At 41.7% G+C, this 22,062-nt stretch overlaps 1 protein-coding gene across 1 annotated transcript; it reads right to left on the bottom strand.

Annotated features, from left to right (window-relative positions):
• Positions 1-4,548: 4,548 nt before the first annotated feature.
• Positions 4,549-21,737, bottom strand: LOC134541280 (6-phosphogluconate dehydrogenase, decarboxylating). Its single transcript, XM_063384585.1, has 9 exons — positions 21,561-21,737; positions 17,593-17,813; positions 15,525-15,769; positions 13,450-13,626; positions 11,960-12,044; positions 11,077-11,312; positions 9,890-10,023; positions 8,556-8,778; positions 4,549-7,387 (listed from the first exon to the last, which is right to left on the bottom strand). The coding sequence occupies exons 1-9, from the start codon at positions 21,569-21,571 to the stop codon at positions 7,268-7,270; spliced, it is 1,452 nt and encodes a 483-aa protein (XP_063240655.1). The 5' UTR covers positions 21,572-21,737; the 3' UTR covers positions 4,549-7,267.
• Between the last annotated feature and the right edge of the window lie 325 nt (positions 21,738-22,062).

Here is a 22,062-nt window from a genome sequence, read left to right as displayed (position 1 = left end):
GAATTTCATGTGATGCCTAGTATCCTATTATTAAGGATGGAAGGAGAAGAGACGAAGGACAGAGGATCCACACCAGTGCTGTATTTCTCAATACTGCCATAAGTTGAAACACGGGACACTGAAGACAATATGCTGCGACCCTTGTTGTAAAAAATAATAGACTTTTATGACCTAAATTATGAATGACGCATACTAGTGATTCCAAATACTGTTTTGCAGGCAAGCTGTTTAGTACTGTTTGAAAATGTTGTCGTGGAATCTCTTGCAAAAATCTGTGGGTAGAGTCAATGTTTGTTCACCAACAATATGGTGTGCATTATTCCAAACAAACCTCCAATGATTTCACAATTTTAATCGGATTGAACTGCAACGACATGACACGATTTTCCTACCATTAGGTAACAACAACAACAAAAAAAACTGACTGCAGAAACACGTCACTTCCGGGTGCCAGGTGGACCACCTGTTAAACCGAAAATTTCTCAACTTTCAGGCAGGCTGGTCAACGTGACAGTTTTGTTCTTCTCTCAGCTGATGATGCACCAGTGACCGCATCATCAACATACACATCAGTCAGCAGAATGTTGGCTGCGACAGGAAAACGATCCCTTTCATCCTCGGCTAACTGTCGCAGAGTGCGAATGGCTAGGTAGGGGGACGATGAAACCCCGTAGGTGACCGTTTTCAACCGATACTCCTCCATTGGATGACTTTCATCAAAACGCTAAACAATGCGCTGCAAATCCTGATGGTGACGACAAACCCCAATCCGACGATACATCTGTTTCACATCCACTGTGAATACTACCTCATGCAACCTAACCTTCAGAAGCACTTCAGCTACATCCTGTTGCAATTTGGGTCCAACAAGCAGTGCATCATTCAGAGAAAGACCAGAAGCATTGAATACAACGCGTAATTTTGTGGTTGAGCTGTCTGCTTTAACCACCCCATGGTGAGGAAGGTGGTAAGACGGCAAGGAAGACAACTGGGATTCCGGTACCTTTTCCATGTGACATGTGCATAGATAATCCTGCATAAATTCATTGTACATGTGCCTCAGGTCTACATCTCCCTTTAACCTCTTTTCCAAGTGAAGAAGTCGATGTACAGCTTGTGGTCTCGTTGATCGAAATTCTAGTTCAGTGTCACGAAAAGGCAACGACACCACATATCTACCATCCTGGCTCCGGCGATGAGTTTCAACAAATAACTCTTCATATTTCACCTCATCCACAGACTTGTATTTTATGGGAGTGAACTCTGCAACTTCCCAAAATCGCCTCACTATGTCCTCCAGTGGGGACAAAGTCAAAAGTGATAAGCAACACGAAGAAAAAGGCACGGAAGGCGAGGTCACTTGTCCCATCAAAATCCACCCTAGTACGGAAACCAATGCCGTAGGGTAGCCATCAATCCTGTTTCCAGTTAAGAGTCTGGGAATCACATGAGCACCTATCAACAAATCAATGGGCCCAGGAGTATCAAACGTAGGGTCAGCCAGTTTTTAGGTGAGCAACAGAGCGACGTACTTCCTTTCACAATTTGACATTCGGTAAGGCGTTAGTGATACGAGGTAGCACAAACGCATCCGGAGCAAACTGGAAGCCAGGGTTGTCCCGTGGAGAAAGGACCAAATGGGTAACTGATTTTGCAACACTGGCTGGAGTATTGGAAAGCCCGTGTATCGGAAGATAGGCCCGACGACGAGCTAAACCAAGTCTCTGGAGGCCATGCTCTGTGATAAAACTCACTTGACTGGCCGTATCTAGTAGTACGCGAGCTACCTGAGGTGTTCCAGAGACATCAAGAATGTGAACCTGGGCCGTAGACAGCAATACCATAGGTGCCATGGCCCAGGTATCAGGTGTAACAGCTGACAGTATGGTGGGGAGCTGCTTTCCATCACCTGGTCTCGGACCGTTCTGATGACTTGTGCTGAGTACTCTTCGGTTCGAAGTGCAACAAGGCATGGTGTCGTGTACCGCACTGCCGACAAGACGATGCCTTGCAATTTGCAAAGCGATAAAAAACAATTCAAACACATGTTCTTCTTAACAGAATGTCTTTCGTTGGGGTTTAGTTTGAGAAAGTCAGGGCAGGCATGCAGCTTGTGAACACCGGAACAGATAGGGCACGATCCCGGGACTGAACTGGTTAGACATTTTGAAGGTGCTTGGCCCCGCGGCTGTCTCCAATTGGAGTCTACAGGCTTGACTTCTTAGACCTGGCATTGTTGGAACTAACTGCCTCGTAGGCCCGACAGTTATTGTCAAGGAATGCTATGAAGTCTTTTGAGAGTCTGCAACTCAGGACCCAAACTCATTTCACCACTGTGTCTGAAGAGACGTATCCAACCGTTTGCAAACAAGAGGTAGAAGAATGAGATCCCATTTGTCCACCGGAAAATCAAGATTGCAAAGCGCAGATAGGTTTTCATAGAGGACTGTTAACAACTGACAAGGAGATGTGAGAATCAACAGATGCCGACGGTGCTTGTAATAGTGCATCAACATGCACACTGACAAGAAGCCGTTTGTTCTCGTACCGATCCACCAGTAATTTCCAAGCAAAGTCGAAATTTCCCTCGGACATCTGCAACGAAGAATCATCATGAGTGGCTCACCGTGGAGGGCAGATTTCAAATATGGCAATTTCGCAACCGGACTCAATTCGTCGTTGCCTTGGACAAGCGTAGCAAACAGAGTAGAAAAATTAGGCCAATCACGTGGATCTCCTTCAAAAGTCGGAAGATTGATCTTCGGCAACATCAAGCGAGACTTCAATTTAGAATGAGTACAAGCTGTTATCGCTTCCTTATGTTCCTCATTTCGGGCATCTAATGTAGCCATTACAAAAAAATATCACTCCTTAAACTCCGTCAAACAAGCAGCATGAGCATCTAGGTCCATTTCAGTACCTGATGAATCGGTTGCTGCCAATTCTACTGTTACGTAGTCTGCATCAAAATGTTCGCGCACCTTAGGAAGATCACGGCTAGTAACGACAAACAAGTTTTTCTTTGTAGGATCTGTGCCAATAGCTTGCGCGAGATTGTAAGCGTGCTTGAGGCGGCCTTCAGCGATACGAAGACGTAGAAGGGCCGATTGTAATTCCGACATGACAAATACGGGGATGAGAACAAAGACAAACCACAACCACAGCGCACTTTGAGGTTATGCAGCAACAAAGAAAACAAAAACGTGTCCACACAAACTACCACGGTAAAACACTCCGGAACGAATATCCGGCCCGGAGGACCAAAAAATGTTTGTTCACCAACAATATGGCGTGCATTATTCCAAACAAACCACCAATGATTTCACAATTTTAATCGGATTGCACTATAACGACATGACACGTTTTTCGAACCATTAGGTAACAACAATAAAACATGACTGTAGAAACACGTCACTTCCGGGCACCAGGTGGACTTCCTGTTAAACCGAAAATTCCTCAATTTTCAGGCAGGCTGGCCAATGTGAAAGTTTTGTTCTTCTCTTCAAGCACTGCACTATTTACAATAAACAGTCAAGTCGCAAAAACCTGTTGAGTTGACGTGGTGATTGAGTACGGTACCAGTTCACGGACATTTACGATTTAAGAGCCAGTACAGTCTAGGTTACACTCCCGTAAATCTCAACTGGCAAATCAACTCAATAAAGTCAAGGTTTGTTTGTAGGAAGTATTTACATATACTTGGTGTTATAATTGTGTGTTTTAAAATGTTTCAGATTGATTTTATTTTAACTTATCTATTGGACTGAAACTTATAGCACGGAAAAATACTTAAATGATAAGCGCTGCCTTCATAATGCTTTAGAGAACCAACGAAAATGTTAAAAATTTCTTTGATGCCATGATTGTTCCAACACCCCATACATACAGGTCATGTGATCCCACTGTTTGCCTGTGTAAACAGCGTGTGTTAGGTTGTAGTTCTAGTGTTGGTTTTGAACTTCCTTTGTTGCTTGCCCCAGCAGCCCCCAGTTTTCAAGCTGGCTGCCTGCCAAGGTGGCAGCCCTGCAACGTCCGGCAATCACAGCGGTACGTGTTGCTCTCATGCACACAGCTAACCATAGGTACCGTTTACAAGTGAATTCCTATTAACTGAGGGGTTTCGTATGGATTTAGTCTTTTACAGTTACAGACAGAACTCTCACATTTTTTTAAATAATTTCAAATTAAAAAAAAATTAGTGGGTTTGTCTGTAAAGTCAGTTTACGGACTATAATTTTATGTGATAACGTCATAATAAAACATTGATGAAAACTTGCATATTTTTCAATCTTTAAATATTATTTACAGTTTTTGCAAATTTAATTTAAATAATTTGTTTGAATAAAATCACGGACAATTACCTAGTTAAAAAGCTTGCCTTAACCTGTTTGATATTATGTATAGATATTTTCTCGCACGGTGGTTGGCCGGTTCTCGGACGCTCGGCTCAGGCGGAACGTGACAATTTTTCGTGCGTGCAGCTGGTGTTCATCAATTTATAAGATATCACGTCAAAAAAAATCATAGTAAAGTTAATCACTATAACTGTACAGTCCTCAGGATTCTTTTAATGCAACATTAGCATACAATCCAAACATACAGTAATGAAATCTGCATAGTTTAACAAAAAACATTTTCCATAAAATTATCAAATATTTAATCCCACTTTTGACTTTTACAGCCATCAGAATGAGCTACGTATGTTCTTATAAAAGAGACACATTGTCAGCATGACCACACCCAAGCCATTCAGTGTATGTAAATAAAATATTTTCGTGCTGCAAAATTAGTAAGCAATGTAAATTTTAGTAAATTTGTTTCCTGATCCTACGCTGTTTCATCCTTGGAAATAATTCCACACACACACACACACACACCCTTATTTAGTACTTATTAAAATACAGAAAATATATGTATATTTTAAGAATCATCACTACTTATATTTTGCAAAGTAATTTTCACTAACACCTTTAACAAACTGCTTTAACAACACACATGTACCAGACACTTTTCAAGGACAAAATGCATATCAACATTTTAACAGCACGTCACCAATAACAAACATGGAAAAAAAACACAGCACTGTACTACTTTTAACGTAAACAAACATTGAAAGCAAGCTGTTGCTAAAGATTATAGCATGTTCCACATATCCCAACACAAAAGGCAATTATGGTTAATGTCCTAGTCTTAAAACAAAAGCATTATTTGTACTACACTCCCATGTTTTAAAATAGGATGGAGGGGGAAATAATTGACGGTTCAACGTAACATCAATGGCAGGATATGTTCTACGTCAATATTTGCACCAGTTTACATGCTACAACTAAAGTACATGAAAAATATGCTAATTTTCATTTCCACTCCAGGGCACACACACACTAGTTACACCACGTGCTCACAAATGTTACAGTTTATTGGCAGTCTCAAAAAACCTTCAAGAGCAAGCGTGCTTTCACTGTTCCAGGACACCAACGTTTGGAATGATTTTTTACTACAGGAACAAGTGTTAGTGTTACCTGTTTCCCGAGAATGCTCTACATAAACGTGTAAAGTGTATATTCAAGCAATAAAGGCAAAACCTTGTTGAGTCAACTTTTGACGATTTTACAATTAATGTACAAAAATATGCTGCCAATTGTGTCATACATATGAGGTTTAGCATTTTCAGAGACTGACATACATAATTTAAAACACAACATTTATAATGACTTTGGTGAAAGAAAATTAACTGCACCACTGACAATCAGTGATACAAATGTGGAAACATATATATCAGAATTTAAATTTTATAACTTATAAAAATTTGGAATCGTCAGTTAAAATTAAAATCTTGTTTTTAAAGAACATAACATAGTGTGAGAAATGAAACCTACTATGGCCACAACTAGGAACCACTCACTATTCTCATTTAAAAGTAACTCTGTGAATTAGTGACATCATACAAAGAACATACATGAAAGACTTTTGGAGACTAAAAGGCTTAGTTAGTTTAGAAAGACCACCTATTGTGTAGCAAATGCGTCAATTTTCTGGAAAATATACCGGTCAGATTCCAAAGTGAATTACTATTCCCACTAATTTGCCCCGTGATAAAGTAAAGAAATAAGTACAAGACATTTCACAAACTCAACTGAGGAAATCTGCTTAAAGACAACTCACTCCCTTTCAGCTGTTAAAATATTTTGCTAAAAATGGAGACTTTAATAAATAAATTGAGGAACCAAATATATATATATATGTTTACTATAAACATAAACCACGCCCCGCGAAATAAGACCGCTGTGACGAACCACGCTCGCTAGAGTTCACCTAGCCAGTCGCCACACGGCCGGACTACTCAAGCCTACGTCACTAGCCAAGCGTGCTACCGGGCGTACCAGCGTCCGAACCTGCCCTAGCGGCTTAAATATCCTATAAAACACCAGCTTCCCCATGATATAACTGTAGCAGGAGCAACCCATACCTGCATTCCCGACACGCGTGCAGAATCGTGAACAATTGCGACAGACAAGGGTAATACTTTTAAATCAGAGCTTGTCCCACATTTCCTTCAATAACACAGGTACTTCCCAAATAAAAAAATTATTATATTTGTCTATTTTTTTTTATAACCAAAACACAAGTTGTGTTCATTTACGAACTGTTTTTATAAGGTTTACTGGACACACTAAAAAAAATACTCCAGTTTTAAAAATGCTAGAAGACCAGAAAATAAAAAAGTTACAAGCTACAAGAAAGTATGTAGTAAAAAATGTAAATTGTAATAGTATTTCGTAAAACCCACAGACATATAGTTAAAAAAATCAAGGCGTGTAAACAAAAAGAATCTACAGTACCCAATTATTATTTTTTTATAGCACAATTGGACGTAGTTAAGCAAAAAGTAACCAACCCACAATTTTGTTATATATTTTTATTTGAAAATTAAATTAAAATAGTACAAGGTTGATCGTACCGTCGTTGCTATTATTACATCAGTACTTATACTAGACCATTAAAATTACACCCACATTATGTTATCGATACGAGAATTACAATTTATAATTAACTTTTAACTTCAAAATGCTCAGAATATGTTTCATGGGGGTTGGTTCCTTTTCGCATAACTGCGTCCAATTGATTTTCTTTTCTTTCCGATGAGCCAGGGTATCTTCACAGATGTCCAAGATGTTTCACGGAACGTGAGCGTGTCGTGAAGCGGCCGGACGACGGGCCTCCCCCCCGAGCGCTGGGTCCCAGGGGACACGGCAGGCGGGGGGAGCCGCTACGCCTGGTACGTGCTGGCGGACACGTTGCCCCCCCGGCCGGTCCAGTTGGTGTGCTGGAACCTGCCCGGGCTGGACACCAGCTCGTACGTGTGGGCCCCGAAGTAGTCCCGCTGGGCCTGCGCAACACGGCGCGACCGCGCGGGTCTCACGGCGCGAGCCACCGCGGCATTCCCGAGCTCTCGCAGTCGGGCAACGCGAGGTCCTCAATTCACAACCCAGGAACACTCGACACACACAAACTACACGAATCAAGTCGTAGCAATCAATGACGAACCTTGTAAATGTTACATAAGTTAAGATTCTTAAAAAAACTATTAAAAAAAAATTATTTTCACAACACTTTATAAAAGTAACAATAAAGTGACCATGACTTATTACGTGAAAGTAAAACCAAGGAAGCACGCTTTCTGCGTGAAAGCATACCAGCCACCAGTTTAACCTTCGAAGCTGAGACGCTGGGCCACACGATTCAATTATCCGTGTGATGCGTAGTCCTGTGCTCAGATGCGACAGTCTCTCTGCGTGAACAGCTGACAAGAGGAAATGTACAAGCACTAGAGCCAGAGAACAAGGTCGCTGGGAGTCCTCTTTTCCTGGGTCACGTCCCCTTGTCGTGACCAATTTGCAAGTCCGGACTAAATTTTCACATAGTGCAATGTTAATTTTTTTTAAAATCCAAAACGAAAAATCAAAAAAACTAGAATACGGATTGCAGTACGTTTTTTTAAACATAATAACGTGCGATCCATACGCGGATAAATACGGTACAAGGTAGAAAGGCTGAAAATAGTTCCTCCTGTAAAATAATTAGTGTTCAGCATCAAATTATATTTTTCTGGTCAGAATAACTACGACCTCAAAATTACTATCAAAAGACAGCAAAATATGGCCTTAAAAAGAATCAACACACAGTAAAATTAAAAAAAAAACACATGCATTAAAACTAAATATAATGGATATCGGCAGGGGCGCAACAACAGGAGTGGGGGGGAGGGTAAATCGCCCCCCCCCCCCTCTGAAACCTTGAAGTGGGGGGCAAACGGGGGCAAAGAAAGTGCTGTGTATTCAATTTTTTAGATAATAAAACTGCTTGAATAGCACCATTTTCCACCTTGAAATACAGTTTTTCCCAGGGGAGGACCACCGGATCCCCCCCCCCCCCCGCCGCTTCAATAGCGAGGGGGATCGATGATTCTTTATAATAAGGTAAATTGCTGCCCCCTTTGGAAATTTAGTTGTTGCGCCCCTGGATATCGGTGCATGAACGGTGAGAGACGGGCCCACCTGGATGAGGTTGGCGGGCAGCGAGTGCGAGCGGTAGCCATCGTAGAAGGCGAGCGCCGTGCTGAAGCAGGGCGTGGGGATTCCGAGCCGCGCTGCCGTGGCCACCACCGTGCGCCACGACTCCTGGCAGCGGTGCACGGCGGCGCGGAAGAAGTCGTCCAGCAGCAGGTTGGACAGCCCCGGGTTGCGCTCAAACGCAGACTTGATGTTGCCCAGGAACGCGCTGCGCAGGCACGCACGCACGCATACCCTCCGGCTCTCTCTTCCCCTTCCCTGCCCGCGCTTCGCCAGGGTGATCTCTCTCGCGGTCAAAACAAGTTACAAGTTCCTCCCAGCGATTTTTTAACAATTTTTTTTTCTCCCTAAGAATTTTCATGAAATGCTACTACGTTAATAAAAATATAGCTAAAAATTCTAGTTACCAGGGTGACCACTCTTTCCGTTAAACCAAGTCCCTTCTTTCTCCCAAGGATATTTAATAATTAAATTTTTTTATAAAAATTTTAATGAAATGTTACTACTACATTAATAAAAATATAGCTCAAAATTTTAGTTACCAGGGTGACCACTCTTTCTGTCAAACAAAGTCCCTTGTTTCTTCCAGAATTTTTAATAATAATAATTAATTTTTTATAAGAATTTTTATGAAATGTTACTACGTTAATAAAAATATAGCTAAAAATTTTTAGTTACATTAAGTGTCAATAAAACGGAAAACGCCATTCAATATCAAATAACCGTTAAAATATTGTATAAATTAATGATGAAATTAAAATAAAAAAGTAATACTACGGAAAAAAAATGAGCTTCATATTCATTTTCATAATTTTACTACAATAATATATAGTATAATAAAACGGGTCATCGACAAATCATGAGTTTTTTCCCCCTAAATAAATGGACATAGTGGTGACGTCTGGTTTAGAAGTTTGTGCATTTGCTGTTTCCAGTGCGAAAACAACTCAACAGAAAATGAGAACACTATAACCAGCTCTTTGGACTTGTAAATATTGTGTGTAATTTAGTGTATAGTGTTTGAAACACTTGAATTTTGAACTTCCCGCGCTGCTTGCTAGCAGCGCCAAGTTTTTCAAGATGTCTGCCTGCCGCGGCGGGTAGCCCTGCAGCTTCCGGCAACGAAGCAACAGTTGTTGTTGAACCACCACGGCGGTGAGTTGTGCTATCGTGCACGCTCGCTGCCAATCGAGTTGTTTGCAAGTGCATCGTCACTAATTGTGTCGTTTTTATCTCTCTAGACAAAACACCAGTGTTGACACGACGTGCGCCCACGCCGCGGGATCGAACATATGAGGCACGGACGACGCGACACGCACCTCCGGATGATGCAGCCGCCGCGCCACATCAGCGCGATTCCCCCGTAGTTGAGCTTCCAGCCGAACTCCTTGGCCGCCTCGCGGAGCAGCATGAAGCCCTGCGCGTACGAGACGATCTTGGAGGCGTACAGAGCCTGGGGGAGACGGAAACACCCGCTCGCTTCTCCAGCACTCGCACCCGAAACCACCTCATTTACCAAATTACCACTACGAACATGTGTCACGTCAAGCCCCTACACACATCTACATCCAGGGGTGTAGCCAGGGGGGTGGGGGGGGGTTAAGGGGTTCAAACCCCCCCCCCCCCCGCTCCAAATCTTTAATTTCTTATTCATCACTCAAACAAATTTCATATTAAAATTAATAAAAATTTTACCATTACAATATTTAAATTTAAGTACCGAAAACTGCTAAAATAGCACTATTTTACACCTTAAAATCCAGATTTTCCCGGGGGGACGACCCCCGGACCCCACGCTTTAATAGGGGGGGTGAGGGGGCCATGCTTCTTAACACCCCCCATACACAAATCCTGGCTACGCCACTGTCTACATCGACCTGACCACTTCTAGACCAAAAAGTAATTAAAAAGTTACTCAATTAGATGTGCACTAGCAGTATATTTAGATGCTGAGTTCAGCAAAATGAAAAAATTAAGAGAATTTTTAAGCCAAGACTTATTTTTTTTTTTTTTTTGGTTAATATTTATCCTTCAATCATGTTGAATCAAATACTCACTCACGACTAGACTTTGCGTATGCAACTTTAAAACATCTACTTTTGGCCGCTGAGGAAAATAATCCCAAACAATACTATCACAAAAAAACACTTCCAATTTACAACTAGTCATAGACCTCCCCCCCCCCCCCCCCCCCCCAACACAAAAAAAAAAAAAACTCAAAACACTAACTCTTATTTTCAATGTCTACTTCCAGCAAACGATTGCGTCAACTTTTCCAAACGTGTCGGAACGTCAACACTCCTTTATAGGCTTCAAACGTGAACCTCCCAACATAAAGTGCTTCTTGACAACTTGGACATTGACTACTACTTAAAAAAATCACGAGAGAGAGAGAGAGAGAGGTGAAGACATGAGCGGGGGGGAAATGAGAAGGGGTCCGTCAGCCTTGCCGCCCCACCAGCAACCGGGCTCACAGGTCAGGACCCAGAGGAGAGCCTCGGCCCACCTGTCTGATGTGCTCCAGGAACTGGTCCTTGTCGCCGTCGTAGACGCTGCTGGCCGGGCCCTTGAGCACCGTCGAGGCGTGCACGCGCTCCTCCTTGAGCGACGACAGGCAGCGCGCGAACACGGACTCCCCTATGAGCGTGACGGGCACCCCGTAGTCCAGCGCCGCGATGGCCGTCCACTTGCCCGTGCCCTTCTGCCCCGCCGAGTCCCGGATCTTCTCCACCAGCGGCTTCCCTGCAGGCGGGCGTGTAGCGCTCTCAGAACATTACATCTGGTACCAACACACACACGTTCACATACACACACACGTTCACATACACACACACATGCACATTCACATACGTGCACATTCACATACATACATTCACATACATACATTCACATACATACATTCACATACACACGTTCACATACACACATTCACATACACACATTCACATACACACACACACACACAGAAACAAGCCGAAACGTCTTAAAATCCATTCTATTTTTATTTACACTCCACTTTTCAAACTGGCATCATGATTTACAAGACGTATTCACGTCAAAAAAAAAAGCCTGTAAACTTGGCTTTAAGAGTTTCCACTACCCATACTCATCTCAGTGAGCTGGCAAAAAAGACGTGAAAAGTATTATTTTCAAGCTTTGTTCCTCATAAATTAAAAATAATATACAGCTAACTAATTATGAATTTATGTTCCGAAAAATGCCACAGTTTCACATAACACACACTGGCACCCAGAAACAAGATATTATATAGAATAAGCACAGTTTAGTTTTAAAGGTCTCGGAACTTGTAATGAATCTAGTCCGAGACGAACGGCCAACATTCCGGCGCGAACGACGCGACGTCTCGGCTGCAACGCAGGTGCACTGACCATCGGCGTCCTTGAACTTGAGTATGTCCTTGGTGATCTCGATGAGGAAGGAGTCCAGCTCGCCCTTGTTCCAGTCCTCAAACACCTGCGGGACGACCAGGGCTGTTACAACTCGACAACGCCCTGCCCCCTCCGTCCGGGTCACGCACGCTACTGTCGACACAGACTGAGCCCTGCTGACTACTCGCACGTTAGTGTTCGTGAAATATCTACCAATCAATCCTACACAACACACCTATTCCAAAAACCTCACTTTTTAAAAGACTTGGGAATCATTTTAGACTCAAAATTATTCTACCATTTCTATGATGTTTCTATAATCTCCAACTCCCGAACCAATGCTTGCCCTCATCATATACATACATTACTTTTCCTGCAACGACTACTGATTCCATCCTAACACTCTACATGTCCTTAATTAGATCGAAACTTGAATATAACCTGAATGATTTGGAACAGTATTAACATAGCTGATAATATACTTATCAATATGATTACTTACAAAAACTTTCCTCAACCCGAATTAAACCTTTTTCGTTGACCGGCGAATATACATAGATTCACTTTTTGTAAAACTATTCTTATAATTCTAAAATTTATTTGGATTTACAAACTAATGGTGTCTAACCTTTCTTCATTATGGTCTTCTTTAGGCAAAGGGAAGAAATTATTTTCATTTCAAAGCGAAATGATGAGTGTACATTTTGTGAACGAATGACAATTAAGAGTGTAACGTCTCATCAAGATTGATGTCATAAGGACTCTGGCCTCAACCACTCAATTCTCAACATTCAGTTTTACTATGTTTGTTGTTTGTTAAAAACAATTTACAGTAACTTATCTTACGAAGTAGTGTACATAACAATAATACTAGAAAAACACACTCAATTGATTTTAATCATAATTGCTTATCTAAAAAAACAGATGAATTTTTAACGTAAACTTACCTTTAAGTGCTAGAGTGTCTTTCAATAAGTTAAGTTATCTCTAGAACTATGGTTTAAATCCAAACCTAGGTATACAACTGACGAACGGAACGATTTGAATTTAAGCTAGTGTAAGCTTATATATGTATATATATGTAATTTTTGTAGTTTTATTGTTAATGTCTATTGCACTGTGTGTTAATGACAGTAGAGGATAGTGACAACGAGTAGAGACCGGAAAAATTCGCGGATTCATTTCGCGATAGGCTAAAATTCAAACACACACGTACCTTTAAGCTGCTCTCGCCATCGGCTCACTGTCCATCCGGACGCCCTCTGGGCCAATGGGAAACACTCAACCAAGGAAGTATCGTATCACAGGCAAACCGGTTGAGACGACTCGCAAATCAGCAGCCAATGAACAGCTGTTATTTTCCCAGAGTATACCGAGGACTGTGTGGTCTATCCTGAAGGTCATCGAAAACGCGAATCTTTCCGGTCCCTGACAATGAGTCGTGAAGCGGCGAGGTGAACCAGGGGCAGACGGCGGGGGGGCAGCGTCACCTGGCTCATGCGGTCGTGGGACAGCGAGAGGGCCGTCCTCATGAGGTGGTAGGCCTCGCAGATCAGCTGCATGTCGCCGTACTCGATGCCGTTGTGCACCATCTTGACGAAGTGGCCCGCGCCGTCCTCCCCGACCCAGTCGCAGCACGGCTCCCCATCCACCTTGGCGCTCACCGCCTGCACAGGCCAGGTCCACGCTCTCACCAGCCCGCCTCGCGCCTGCTGGCGTCTCCCGAGCTGGGCGACTAGCTCGCGACATCGGAGTCACGCATCCCGTGATGATTCCGACCATCATGATATTCTACTGCCTCTCAAGACCATCTGAACTTAAAAAAAAAGAAACGGGTTCGTGAAGTAAATCTAAAAAGATAAGATTTTTTTTTTAAGAACTACACCATTTGACGAAGCAGTTGTTTGCGAGGACAAAAAAGCCAAATTTTACGGATCATTTCGGAATAAATACAACTCAAGTTTTTATAGCGTCCCTTTGAAATCGATTTCCCGAGCATATCCTGCCTTCTATTTTTTTAATCCTTCGGCGAGCTTTTGCAGTCTGCTCGACTATTTTAAAGCACAATACTGAGAAAAATTAAAGATCATAAAAAAAGCAAACGCATAAGAGTACAGCACGATTCCGCGCGAAAACAGACATCTTCGCTTATCTGCGCATACGTCAAGTCAGCGACTTTTAGAAAAAAACAGCCGAAAACCAAACGCCTGGCGACGTCGCCAACGTAGCGAACAGGGCTCTCTGTGGCCAGTGACACCGGAGATGCAGCGGGCTGTGGTTCGCTCGCTTATCGAACATCGCGGACACAGCGCTCGTGTGCGGCCATAGCTTTACCCAACTTCGTAAACACAAAGCACACTAATACCACCAAGTTACGAATTACCAAAGACATTTCAGGTACGGCTGACGGTACAGCAAAAAGATTTTACAACAACAGTGGAAGGAAACAGAAAATCAACCTTACATATGTGAGGATGAGACAGTAGCGATAACCATTGGATGAAAAACAAGATGGCAGCTGAAAACTATGTTATCAAGAACATGGCACTAGCCACAACATAAGAATGGGCTGCTCGCTAATGATATAATCATTAACGAAAAGTGCTGCATTAATGAGTGGGACACTTAATTCCAATATGGCCACCAGAAATTATGTCATCCAAGATGGGCACAAAAAATGGTGTGATCCCAGATGGCCAGTGGAAATATAACCACATTTCCTGCTTGGTAATATTAAACAATTTTGAATTTGTTTTATCAACATAAAATAACTACCCCTTTAAAAAATAAATGTTGCTAGTTAATAAAATAAGTTTTTAATGTCTCACGCTAAACTAAAGTTTTTGATTTTATAATTTTTTTTTCATATGATTCACAATTATTGTCTGAACCACAAGTTTTTACATTTCTCAACATATTTTCAGGTTATCTCTATCAATCTCTTAATATTTTAAGGTAGTCATGCTACTAGGGCATGGGGTACAACAAAGGTAACTCACTGTACATCACAACTAAGTTACTTATTCGGGTTACCATTTTGTTTTTTTCCCCAGCAGCATGACACACCATTGAGACATTACTGCACCGCTCCGCCATGTGCGGTCATAAGGCTTAAACTCTTGTTTATGATTTTTTTTTTTCCACATGCCTTCAGTTTACCAGAGGATATGCTGCTAGAATGAACGAATCATCGTTCGGCGTTCTCTCAACTCAGGGACCATAGACCGGTATTCCGAGAGACAAAAAAATAAGGGTTTAGGTGTCAAATATGCTTGATCCTCAAACATTACTCACGATGGAATGCTATATACGCTACGATGCAATGGCACGGTGTCCCACTGTAATTTAATTTCTTGCTTGGGTAGTTAAGTTATTTTGTATTTTTCCGAAACGAACTAAAGAGTCTACAAATCGCCGAACTGGTATACGCCAGTTTTCAGCATGTAAGACTATGCACCATGACCATTTTCCTCCTCTGATTGTTATACCACTAGAGAACTTCCACGACTTTACTACGGTCCCGAGTGAAACGCTGACACCCGGAACATCTCTCGAGGAACGGCACCTGCAGGATGGGCTTGAGGTGCGGCCAGGCGTCCTTGTTGCCGCCCGGCATGAGCGAGGGCCCGTAGCGAGCCCCCTCCTCCCCTCCGGACACCCCACAGCCCACGAACAGCAGGCCCTTGTCGCGCAGCTCCTTGGTGCGGCGCTGCGTGTCGTGGTACTCCGAGTTGCCCCCGTCGATCACTATGTCCCCCTTCTCCAGCAGGGGCACCAGCTTGGCGATGAAGTCGTCCACCGCCTGGCCCGCTGCGACAGCCGGAGCCCCACCGCGTCAGCACTCCAGTCCCAGCATCACGCACAGACAACTAACCTCTGCAGTCTCTGGTAGGTAGTCTCAGTCTAGTAGGCAACTACCTGAATGTCATAAGTTAACAAGAGAGGACAGGATTATATACCATGGCATGTAAGATAGAATTATATACCATGTCACATAAGATGATGTTAGGATTATATACCATGGCATGTAAGATAGAATTATATACCATGTCACATAAGAGGACGATAGAATTATATACCATGGAATGTAAGATACAATTATAAACCATGTCACATAAGAGGATGATAGGATTATATACCATGGCATGTAAGAGGATACAATTATATACCATACATAAGAGGATGATAGGATTATATACCATGGCATGTAAGCAGGGCCGCAACTAGGGGGGCGCAAGCGGGGCATACGCCCCGGGCGCAAAGCTGTGGGGGCGCCGAAATCGCCGGCTTGCATTGTAATTCCTACTACAACTGGTAGTGGGTTCATTCATGGAAGTTACAGTAGCACTGTTACATGTAGGTATGGAAAATGCTTAAATAACACCATTTTTCCGTGGGAGGGCCCCCCGTTTTATTGGTGTGGTATGTGCAAAATAAGAGGAGGGCGCATGAATCCATTCATGCCCCGGGTGCCAGAGACTCTAGTTGCGGCCCTGCATGTAAGTTAGAATTATATACCATGTCACATAAAAGGATGATAGTATTACATACCATGGCATGTAAGATAGTAGTATATACCATGTCACATAAGAGGATGATAGGATTATACATCATGACATGTAAGAGGATACAATTTATTGTATACCATGGCATGTAAGAGGATAAGAATTATATACCACGCAGAGTTTTCATTGTGTAAAACAGATTGTGGCAGTACACGCCTGCCACACGACATGAGTAACATTGGCAGTCTTTGTGTTTAATTGATTATTCTTGTAATAAGAGGGTTCTAAAATAAAAATAAAAGTAATTACTATTACAAATTAAATTTACGTGACTTACGTCTCGTCGACTGTTAAGTCATTACAGACGAAACTTAGGGGAACTTGTCTTTCCTGCCGGGGAAGATCATCCCAGCTCTAGTTTACCGCGATTTTTCAAGAAAACGCAGAAAAACCTAAATCGTCCATTAATGATGCATAGCCAGATGTCCAAAATGAGCATATATTTCGGTAAGGTCGAAGAAAATGTTTATTTTTCTTTAAACAAAAAAAAAGTAGTTAATATTTGCATCTACAACGTATATGTGCAACCTGCCAAAAATTTCATTATATATATATATATATATTCCTTTTTTTCTATCTTCTGAAAGGAAATTACCATCATCATACTTAATTTAAAATTGCAACTAAATAAAAAAATAAAAAATCCAAACAGAACCGTGCATGACCCGTGGACGGATCCAGAGGTTCACCTCTGAGCGGGGGACGGCACTCTAGGATTTCAGAATAGCCAGAGAAACAAAAATGTCTTAAAATGTACTAAATGTTGTATTTAATCTACTCACACTACACGTTTACATCCAAACCACCAGATTTCATAATTCTACAAGAAAATTCATTAATTATATTAAAAATGTTTTATTGGTTCCCAGAAACAATCTTTCTTTTTCCGGCAATATTAATGTGTAGCAGACAACTGGTTTTCCGGGGTGGGGGTGGGGGGGGGGGTGTGGGGGGTTGCGCACTTGCCCCTGGTGGCCCCCCCCTTGGATCCGCCACCGACAGGGTGTTGACTACGCCCTGAGACACCCGCCTGTGCGAAGCCGGGCTCCCGGGACGAGGGGCACTCACCCTTGACGAGCATCATGACGCGCCGCGGCTTCTTGAGCATGGACACCATCTCCTGCAGGCTGTGGGCCCCCACCACCTTCGTGCCCTTGGCCTCCTTCGCCAGGAACTGGTCCACCTTCTCCGTGGTGCGGTTGTACGCGCACACCACGAAGCCGTGGTCGTCCATGTTGAGGATCAGGTTCTGGCCCATCACGGCCAGGCCGATCAGCGCGATGTCCGCCCTGCGGCGCGAACACGTCTTACCAAGGGCAGGCTCCAGGAACCACAACAACAATTACAAACAACCAATTCATAAAAAATTATTTCTCTATAGGTTGCTTGTCGGGCATCTCATCACAGTAGAAGAGTCCCGCGAATCTGAACCAACTTCTCCGGGCACTTATAAAAGTACTACATCCGGTACTTTTTTTCTTTAATATAATAATATTACCGCAACTCCAATATGTTTCATTATTAAGCGTACTTATTTTTTAAAAAAACTATGGAATGTATGTGTGTGTGTGGTGTGTGATATTTAAGTGCGAAAGTACTACCTGTGGACACCCGTCGGTAGTTTTTAATGAGTAAAACCACTGTTTTTTTTTTACAGACAAAATTAGGCTTTTTTTAAATGACATGGCGCATGGCAGCGTGTCCACAGTTAGTACTTTCCCAACTAGATCTAGTACTGTTAGTGGTCTAGTACATCTACGCTCAGATGTAGTACTATTTTTTTCTTTAATATAATAATATTACAGTAACTCCAATATGTTTTATTATCAAGCGTAATAATTTTTTTAAAAAACTATGGAATGTACGTGTGTGTGGTGTGATATTTAAGTTTGAGCGTTTCAATGTCATAATAACTTCCTGAATTGTTAAAACCGTAACAAATTATAATTTTGTACTTCTTGTTTCTTTAAATCTAGTACTATTTTCTCACCTAAGTTAGTACGAAACATTTTTCCTTGTGGCCACCCTGCTCCCCAAGGACTCGAAGCAGGGGGGCGAGCGCTCCAGGAACCACAACAAAATACAAACGACAAATTCATAAAAAAAAATTTTCTCTATAGGTTGGTTGTCGGGTATCTCATCACAGTAGAGTCCCGCGAATCTGAACCAACTTCTCCGGGCACCCATTAATCCGGACAGGATTAAAAAAAAAAAAAAACTAAAGACAAGTTTTTTTTGTTTTGTTATTTCTACATCTAGTCTACATGTACACATGGTTTGCACCCACTGTGCGAACTGTGAACTGGACGAAGGAGTGATTAATTTGTGTACGGACATTCAGAGCGTATTAATTCGTAACCAACAGCATAAAAAAATTGGTAATAAGCAATTTAATTGGTCGGGCTGTCATCTCTGAACCAGTTTTCCCACTCTTTTAGTCTGAATCACAGTGAAAAACACACGGAGGGACTCGCCAATGCGTAGTTACAAAGTGTTAACAGTCTTGTTGAAATCAGAGACGTGTGAGGGTGGAGCAATGCAATAAGGAGCACGGAAGGAACGCACTCGGCGGACGGAAACAGGACAACTCTGAGGAAACCCACCAGCTCGCTGCAATGTTACTCCACTTGTGAAAAAACTCAGTTTTGACCGCGCCGGAGCACGACTCGTTTATTTGAGTAAAGTATTCAGACCGCCTGCCGCACGAAAAAAAAAACCAGACGCTACAGTACAACAACGAGCTATGAACCATTTGAGCACACTTTGACAAAGTTTGGGAACAACATGGTTTTTTTTTTTTTATCAAATTATGAATTTTATCGAAACAGCCAGGTCATTTCAGATGTACGTATGCAAGGCAGGGAAATCGGGAAAGAAATGGACAACGGACAACAATAACCTTTTTTTTTTAATCTATATAAATAAAAATGTAAATGTTTGTTTGTTCAAAATCTTAAATCTCCGACAGTTCTTCACAGATTTCGTTCAAATTTTGACACAATGTTGCACTGGAAGAGACACATGTTTTTATATACTACCTATGTCACACCTCTGACAAGTAAACCGATAGATAAAAATGATATAGGTATATAAATGAATGTGTGTTCATCTTCTGTTTTTAAATATAAAGATATAGACAGTAATATATAGACATAGAGATATATAGACATAGAGATATATATATGTCTGATCAGCCAGCACTTTTGAGCTTTAACAGTCAAGTCTGCTCATTAACACGATCAGATAAAACAGCTGTGATTTTGATGTACTTCATTCTACACCCGGGACATCAAGAACAAGCAAAAACGTGATAGCCGATTTAGATAATTATAAAGCCATACCAATGAAATAATATAATTTAATCAATTAGCCTACAGAAAGTGAGATTGTCTTTCTAGATAACTCACTATCAGCAACCACAACTAGACTGATTCTTATCAACTTGCAGATGACCACATGATCTATTATTAAATCCTAGAACTGAAAATGACTGAGAAAATATCTTTGAGTTAACAGGATGTCACCAAATATGATATAAATAGATAGAGGGAGATATACAGATACACACACATACACATATATATAGAGGGATGTTTATATATATATAGGGGTGTGTGTGGTGTGTGTGTGTGTGTGTGTGTGATCAGCCGGCACTTAAGCTTAGGAATTAAAAAAAAGTTTTTTAAATAACTTTTCGAAAATTAATAACTCAAAAACCAAAGTTGATAAACATAATTCAACCTTTTTATTTTTAGTCTGCTAAGCTAATACTATCTCATGTAAAAACAAAGTTGTTAAGATCTGAAGACTACATGTTTTGGCCATTGGTTGATTTGGTGTGGAATTACCAGGTAAATCTGTTTACCCTTGGTCACGCTGATAACTTCCCAAAAACTGGTGCTGCTGCCAGCTAGAGAATCTATTAGTTCACCGACAGTAAATTTTAATACTGTTGAAATGTAAAGGCAATTTAATATCAAGTATCGAGGACCACAGCAACGAAATGTTAAAAAAAAAACTGGATGCACAGTTTGTCTGTGACAGCTGCAGGCCTTGGGTGGGCAGGTCGCATCAGCATCGTCCCAGTTATCATTGTAAACTTGAGGATGATTTATTTTATCACGACGTTTCGATTGTTTTCGCCTCAGGGTTCCAACACAGTCTTAGATTTTACCAGGTTTAGATTTCACCTGGTGAGGCTAAATCAGGTAAATCAAGAGGAAAGGAGGATGGGGTGTCTGGGTAACAAACAGCGGAAGAGGATTTATGGGGAAGAAAACCACAGCCGGTAGCTCCTAAGGTTTTTAACCACAGACAGACGGAGTTACTCTTTCTTTGTAAAGTCTGATAGGTACAAGAGGGGGGCAATCTTGAAAGGCGAAATGGGTGCAGGAGTTTAGGAGGAAACTTAAGGAAGTCTTACTGAGAACCGTTGGCCAATTGCGAGAATTTTATAATTAAATTCAAAGCAATTGCACCTTCGGTTGGCACACAGACAGGACTTGTACAATACATTGACCTGCCGGCGATGTGGAGATAACGACAGAGCAGTCACGAAATATTGCCCAACTGCATGTGTTGGCGTCGCCTTTCACTCCGCTCGCTATTAGCCCAGTTTCATCACACGTCTAGAGTTCGGCCTCCTACACACCGCACCTTAGAGTTCCGTAAAACCAGAATTCTTTCCGCACTAAAAGAATTACTACGTCATTCACATTAGCTTGGAATTAAACTCAAAACGCACCTTTGCCACGCACTGTCCCGTCGAATTTAAAAAAAAAAAAAAAAGGCTTGACGCGCTCGAAAAATAACTTCAAAACATCCCATTTTCGATTATAAATTCAAAGGGGAAATATTATAAATAGTACATACGATACGTATAACTCATGTACATGCGTTTAAAGAAGAAACACTGTCTCATCAAAAATTAACATGCTCATCACCTACAGAATGACACAGCACATGTCAAATACGTACTTTACGAATATTGTGCAGCAGTGCTTACAAATTTGAAACAGAAACCAGACGTTACTTACTTTTCGCTCATTTCGAGTTCAGAAGGGTCAGACACACTTCCAGCAGAGCAACAAGTGATCGTCAACGCCAAAACACCTCGCCCTTCTCGCCCTCGCTCGCGTGATCACAGGCTGAGCGCTCGTGATAGAGTCGTGCTTATGATCACGTTTCACGATCACGGACGAAGAACGATTTCTCACCCTCGACCAAAGAGTCAGAAACACGTATCAGCGATACAAACTCCATTCCGAAAGTTGCCAAGTGAAGTTCCTAACGCATGGGCTAAAATATATAGATTAATTTATTTTATTTTTATTTATTTATTTCATATCCTTTGACCCCATTTCTGGGGTATGATACATGTCAAATACATATAGAAAATATATATAAGGTTTTACAAAAACAAAACACAAAATATACAATTTCACAAAACAAAAAAAACACACAAAATATACAATTACATTTTTACTTATAAGTTATTAATTACAGCATATGAAACTACTGAAAATACTGTATGTAAAA

This window comes from Bacillus rossius, chromosome 18 (assembly GCF_032445375.1).
Source record: "Bacillus rossius redtenbacheri isolate Brsri chromosome 18, Brsri_v3, whole genome shotgun sequence".
NCBI lineage: Eukaryota > Metazoa > Arthropoda > Insecta > Phasmatodea > Bacillidae > Bacillus > Bacillus rossius.
The sequence above is the reverse complement of the archived record's forward strand: the minus strand, read 5'-3'. Positions and strand labels throughout refer to the sequence as shown.

Bases quoted from the DNA above. Each gene is read 5' to 3' on its own strand.
- LOC134541280 (XM_063384585.1), bottom strand. The intron at 11,313-11,959 runs GTCAGTGCACCT...GCCCGCCTGCAG, and splicing joins CAAGTTCAAGGACGCCGATG to GGAAGCCGCTGGTGGAGAAG. The intron at 10,024-11,076 runs GTGGGCCGAGGC...CGTCTCCCCCAG, and splicing joins TCCTGGAGCACATCAGACAG to GCTCTGTACGCCTCCAAGAT.